The 6142-nt window shown below is 57.6% G+C and overlaps 1 protein-coding gene across 1 annotated transcript; it reads left to right on the top strand.

Moving 5' to 3' along the window:
- The first annotated feature begins 466 nt into the window (after positions 1 to 466).
- Positions 467 to 6031, top strand: PCGF2 (polycomb group ring finger 2). Its single transcript, XM_059670824.1, has 9 exons — positions 467 to 986; positions 1608 to 1704; positions 1960 to 2015; positions 2103 to 2153; positions 2382 to 2490; positions 2653 to 2707; positions 2798 to 2893; positions 3792 to 3872; positions 4349 to 6031. Exons 1-9 carry the CDS (start codon positions 794 to 796, stop codon positions 4724 to 4726), a joined length of 1116 nt encoding a protein of 371 aa, XP_059526807.1. The 5' UTR covers positions 467 to 793; the 3' UTR covers positions 4727 to 6031.
- The last annotated feature ends 111 nt before the right edge of the window (positions 6032 to 6142 follow it).

Raw genomic sequence — 6142 nt, 5'->3', positions numbered from 1 at the left:
CCAGAGCCTGGCTGGGTGCTCAGGTGGGCTGGGGACAGGGAACTGTGCCCAGGCTTGGCGGGCATCTCCGAGCCCGTGGCAGGTGGCAGAGGAGGTGTCACCAGGTGGGAGGTGGTGGGTGGCAGTGCCCACGTGGGGACATCGCTGCGTGTGCATGGGGCGGGGCCCTGGATGTGTGTGCTTGTGGGCACAGGTGGAGCTGCGTGTTCCTCAGTGTTTCCGGCGTGAGCGTCAGGCCTGGAACCTGCGTGGTCAGTAGACTTCCAGGTTGCTGCTCTGGGGCCAGGGCTGGGTGCAGAGCCAGAGGGCAAGTGATGGGGGGCCCTTCAAACTTCCAGCTGCCTGGAGGAGGAGCAGACGGGATACAAGGAGGGTAGGATGGAGTAGAAAGTCCAAGTCAGGGGCCTTGCCTCTGGAGGGGGCGAAAGGGGCAGGGACAATTTATTTTTTTCTCTTCTTTTATTTTCTGGAGGTCTAGCTTATTTGAGTTTCCTCCTAGCTCCTAGCACTCCCTTGAGTGAATATGAATTGGGATTACGGGGATATTTTAAGTCTGTTCTCTTCCATCTTCCTGCCTCCTCCCGCCCCCCATCCTTTGGAAAGTTGGGCAGTACTTCCTGTGGTCTAACCTCAGTCTTTCCTGCTGCTCCTGAGGTGGAGCTGATCTTGTTGCTCGAGGTGGGGTGACCCTCCAGAGCTGCCGGCACCCAGTAAACACCCAGAGGGGGCCTAAATGAACCAGGCCCTGACGTGAGGGTTAAGGCCATGAGGAAGGGCCTTGGCCTCAGAGAGGATGTTGGATCTCTGGGTTGCTAATTCCACTTTTACTTCCCAGGGTGACGCTCCCCAGCCCCCCAGCCCCCTCCCCGGCATCATGCATCGGACCACACGGATCAAAATCACGGAGCTGAACCCTCACCTCATGTGCGCCCTCTGTGGGGGGTACTTCATCGATGCCACTACCATCGTGGAGTGCTTGCATTCCTGTGAGCTGGGTGGAGGGGCTGCCTCTCAGGATGGGCAGCTTCTGCCTAGGTTGGGGGGGGGGTGAGGGGGTGAGGGGGCACTGCCCAGGGAAGGCAGAGCACAGACCCTGCCCTTAAAAGTGAACATGTCTCTGACTGGTGGGGTGGGGGGTCCCCAGGTCACAGGGAGGCTGCCTGGGAGGGGAGACTGGAGGTTGCGACCCAGAGTTCTTCCAGGGACTTCATCTGAAATCTCCGTGGCCGAAATGTCACCCCCTGAAGATGCAGGTGCTCCCTGGTGTGCCCTGTGGCCTCGGGGGTAAAGGTCAAGGGCCCCGGGAGATGTGTAGCCGGCCGGCTGTTGTTTTGTACTCCATGAGGGGAGCTTGGGACTTGGGGCTCACCATATACACGACACGTGACACCGGCCTAATCCACACACATAGACACATAAGGTGTCCTCTGCCAAGGACGGTACGGGGCGTCTGCCCTCTCTGAGAGCACGACCACGTTGGCCCTCTGAACGGGCCTGAACTGCTGGACAAGGCGGAGAAGGGAGACCTGAACCTGAACGCAGGGGCTGGGGGCTGGGCCTGGTTACCAAGGGGGCTCTGACTCCTCCCTCTCTCCGTATCCCCCAAGTCTGCAAAACCTGCATCGTGCGCTACCTGGAGACCAACAAGTACTGCCCCATGTGTGACGTGCAGGTGCATAAAACCCGGCCTCTGCTGAGCATCAGGTGGGCCTGGCGCTGCCCCTCCAGCCCCTGCGAGCCTCCGGGTCTGCTCCCCTCTGTCCCTCCCTCCTTGTTCCTGTAGCCCCGGTGGCGGGTGCGGGGGAAGCCCTGGGCCTGCTCCCTCCCTCTGGGTTGTCTCCAGCTGGGAAGTAGTGGAGGGTAGCGACCAGGCTCTGAATCTAAGGAAGGGAGGTGCGAAGTGGCCGGGGAGATCCGGGTAAGAGGGTTGTTGACAGGGTCCTGTATGTTTTTTTCCAGAGCTGACAAGACCCTCCAAGACATAGTCTACAAATTGGTCCCTGGGCTTTTTAAAGGTATCCACACACCCTCCCTCCTCCTGCCCCGCCCCCCCTTTCCCAGCCTGTTGCTCCCTCCTCACCCTGTTTCCTTCCCCCCTTCAGATGAGATGAAACGGCGGCGAGATTTCTATGCAGCGTACCCCCTGACGGAAGGTGAGTTCATGTGTGTGCTCCCAGGCCTGGGACCGTGTGAGTGTGAGTGTGGCTCTGCCCAGGCCTGAGGGCTGGGTGCGCTGGGCTGTCCATCCTTCATGCACGACCACGCCATCTCCTTGGCTCAGAGGGTGGCTGGGCTCACCCCACTGGTCTCTGAGATTCTGGGCCCTTGGTGGGGCTCCTTTCCCCCACCCTAGGCAGCCCCCCGGTTTTCTCCTTTTGCAGTCCCCAACGGCTCCAATGAGGACCGTGGTGAGGTGCTGGAGCAGGAGAAGGGGGCTCTGAGTGATGATGAGATTGTCAGCCTCTCTATCGAGTTCTACGAAACCGTCAGGCAAGTCTGTCCTATGCCTGGTCCTTTTGGGGTCCTAGGCTGGGTCACCCCCTTCTCCCACCCAGCCCCACTCCCCTGGAAGGGAGGGCCTGCTGGATGTGTGTACTGGGGAATCCTGCCTGAACCAGGGTCTCCCTAGCTTCGTTCTATCTCCTCCCCCAGGGACCGGGAGGAGAAGAAGGGCCCCTTGGAGAATGGAGATGGGGACAAGGAGAAGGTGAGTGCTGGGGCCTGCCCAGGAGTGGGATGTGGGCTGGGAGAGAGTGCCTGGGTGGCCCATAGCCCTTGGGTGCCTCTCCCCTGGCAGACAGGGGTGCGCTTCCTGCGATGTCCAGCAGCCATGACCGTCATGCATCTCGCCAAGTTTCTCCGCAACAAGATGGATGTGCCCAGCAAGTACAAGGTGAGTCCCTGGGCCCTTTAAAGAAAGTGAGTGTCTGTGGGCGGGTGTGTCTGACAGTCTATGCATCCCAGCCATTGTTCAGGGCAGGCTGGGTGTCACCAAGGGCCTACCTGGTTGTGTAATTGAGCCCAAGTAGACAGGTAATTGAAACCAAGATTAGGGTGGGGCAGTCTGCATCTGTTGAAACCAGTGTGCAGACTACATGGGAACCAGGTGGTGTGTGTGTGTGTGTGTGTATGTGTATGTGTGTAAAAACACAGGGACTTAACTTATCTGGGGCCAGCTGGCTGAAGGAAGGCCAGTCTGAAATTCTAACAGAACTCCAGGGCATTGCTTCTTAAACTTGAATGTGCCCGTGAGCCCTTAGACTAGAGGTCTTGTTAAAATGCAGATTGATTCAGTAGATTCTGCATCTCCAGCAAGCTCCCAGGTGCTGCCAATGCCACTGGTCTACAGAGCACACGTTGAGTTTCCAGGGTCTACAGTGGATCCCAAACTTTATGTCAGATTCACGTGGGGAGCTTTAAAACTCAACTCCTATCTTCACAGCTAAACAGAAGCTCTAGGTCAGTGGTTCTCAACCTTGGCTGCACATGAGAATCACCTGGGAATCTTTTTAAAATCCTGATTTCTGGGCCTCGTCCTCCGGAAATTCTGTTTCTTTGTTATGGGGTGGGGCCACAACAATAGTAATAAAGAAACAGGGTTTCCGGAGGATGAGGCCCAGAAATCAGGATGTTAAAAAAGATTCCCAGGTGATTCCAATGTGCAGCCAAGGTTGAGAACCACTGGTCTAGATGGAAGCATTGGCATGTTTTAAAGCTCCCTGGGTGAGGGCCGTGCTCGCCAGACCCTGCTCACCTGGGCCTTTTCTCTGCCCGTGGTGTTCGCCCTTCAGGTGGAGGTTCTTTACGAGGACGAGCCTCTGAAGGAATACTACACCCTCATGGACATCGCCTACATCTACCCCTGGCGGCGGGTGAGCAGGGCTGGGAGGGGACCCCTGCAGGCCGGGCATTGGTCTGTTCCCACAGGGACCGCATGAGCCACCCTGCTGTAACCACAGACAGCTCATCTCTCGTCCCGTGAGCTGGCCACGCCCGGGGTAGCCCGCCTCGGGCTCTCTCTCACAGCAGAGCTCCCACACTCCGGAGAAGAGATCTCTGGGCAGATGACATGCCCCAATTTGGGGTCGGGAAAGAGGGTCTGGTGGCTGCGGAGGAGTAAACGTTGCTTTCTGCTCGGCCTCCTCTCTTCTCTCCAGTCTCTGGTCTCACACGTTCTCTCTGGGTCTGGTGCCCGGCTCTCTCAGTCGCGAGGTCTCGCTGTCCCTCGGTCCTCCTACTCTGCTGGGTCTTTCTAGGGCTTGAGCTTTTCCTTTCTTCCTCGTTGGGCATGAGGGGGTGAAGGTGGGTGACTGCCTGGTTAGCCTCTCTCCCCCCACTCTCCCTGCAGAACGGCCCTCTCCCCCTCAAGTACCGGGTCCAGCCAGCCTGCAAGCGGCTCACCTTGCCTACAGCTCCCACCCCCTCCGAGGGCACCAACACCAGTGGGGCATCAGAGTGTGAGTCAGTCAGCGACAAGGCTCCCAGCCCTGCCACCCTGCCGGCCACCTCCTCCTCCCTGCCTAGCCCAGCCACCCCCTCCCATGGCTCTCCCAGCTCCCATGGGCCCCCAGCCACCCATCCTACCTCCCCCACTCCCCCTTCAGCAGCCAGTGGGGTCAGCACAGCTACCAACGGGGGCGCCTCGAACTGCCTGCAGACACCATCCTCCACCAGCAGGGGGCGCAAGATGACTGTCAATGGAGCTCCTGTGCCCCCCTTAACTTGAGGAAAGGGACCTTTCCCTCCTTTTCCAGCCAGGCCTCTCCACCCCTCCACTTTTTCTGGGCTCCTGTTTCCACCTCTTCTACTTTCCCCAGCTCCTCCCACCTTAGGGGTGGGGGGTGGGTTTTATAAATAAATCTCTCTCTATATATATATGTACATAGGAAAAACCAAATATACATACTTATTTTCTATGGACCAACCAGATTAATTTAAATGCCACAGGAAACAAACTTTATGTGTGTGTGTATGTGTAGGGGATGGGTGTTCATTTTGAAGGGGTCTTGTGTAATTTGCTCTACTCTATTTTGGGGGGTACCTGAAAGTGGACTGGAGGGGCCACTTGAAGCTCAGTAAAGCTTTGCCCCATCCTCCTGTTTCCCAAGGCAGATGGGGAGTTGCAGGGCCCACCAGCCCCCATAGCTTTAGGCACAACTCTTAACGGGCTGTGTGTGGGTCCACCCTCTCTTTCTCTCTCCATCTTGGCTGCTGTCGTGCCCCGACCCAACCGGCCCCCCACCCCCTCATGTTGAATGTCCAGAGACTTGCTAAGACAGTGCCTTTTACAAATGCAGTTTATCCCCTGGTTTTGGGGAACGAGTGGGTGGTGGAGATGGTATCTCCCTTACCTCCTCCTCATGCGGTGGAAACTTTGTGCAAAGCGTAGCTAGTTCTGCCCTTTTTTGTTTTTTTCCCTGTGTGTGTGCGTGTGGCCTTTGCACCGTTTTCCTTGTGGAAGAGAAAATTCGGGCCATGGGAGGCCTCCGCCCTTGAAATCCCACTGTGGCTCTAGCATTGTGAACCACTTCAGCCCCGGGTCCCCCACCCCCACCCAGGCACCCACATCAGCCAGCCTGGTGGTAGAATCTCACTTGGGGACCTGGAGTGGAGAGGTGGAGTGGGGTGAACCTCAGACAAGCACAGACCCCAGATTTCGCTAAAGGCGAACAGCCCTCCAGTCCTCTCCCCACCCCCAGTTGAGGCCCAGTCAGGAAAGAGCCTCGGGGGCATCTGAAAGCACAAGACAGACACGTGTAAGCTCTGTCCTCAGCTCCATCCTGAGAGGTCAGTGGACCACCCCTGAGGGGCAGGCCCCGGGAGCTCCCTGCCTACCTGTTTTCTTCCAATGTACATAGGTCAGATCGGGGAGGAGGCAAGACTCTGTCACAACCTAGGTGTCTGGGTTGGGTCCCCCCAGTGGGTTTGTCTGTGTTTGCACCTGGTCCGTTGTCTGAGGTGCTATGACTGTACCCTCCTCCTACCCTGGGACATTTTCATCTCCTGGCTTTGTAATAAATGCTGCATATTCTCCAGAGCCTCTAGTTCTTTGGGGCAGAGGGGACAGGGAGAGGATGGGTGGGTCCCCTGGCCTCCTCGTACCTCTCGTCTCTAGGCTCAGCATGCCTTGGAATAAACCATA

This window comes from Myotis daubentonii, chromosome 16 (genome assembly GCF_963259705.1).
Source record: "Myotis daubentonii chromosome 16, mMyoDau2.1, whole genome shotgun sequence".
NCBI lineage: Eukaryota > Metazoa > Chordata > Mammalia > Chiroptera > Vespertilionidae > Myotis > Myotis daubentonii.
Note: the sequence above shows the minus strand (reverse complement) of the source record. Positions and strands in the feature narration are given on the sequence as shown.

Coding starts and splice junctions, on each gene's coding strand:
- PCGF2 (XM_059670824.1), top strand. CDS start 794: ATGTTGGATCTCTGGGTTGCTAATTCCACTTTTACTTCCCAGGGTGAC. Junction 2,708..2,797: donor GAGATGGGGACAAGGAGAAG/GTGAGTGCTGGG, acceptor CTCCCCTGGCAG/ACAGGGGTGCGCTTCCTGCG. Junction 3,873..4,348: donor ACATCTACCCCTGGCGGCGG/GTGAGCAGGGCT, acceptor CTCTCCCTGCAG/AACGGCCCTCTCCCCCTCAA.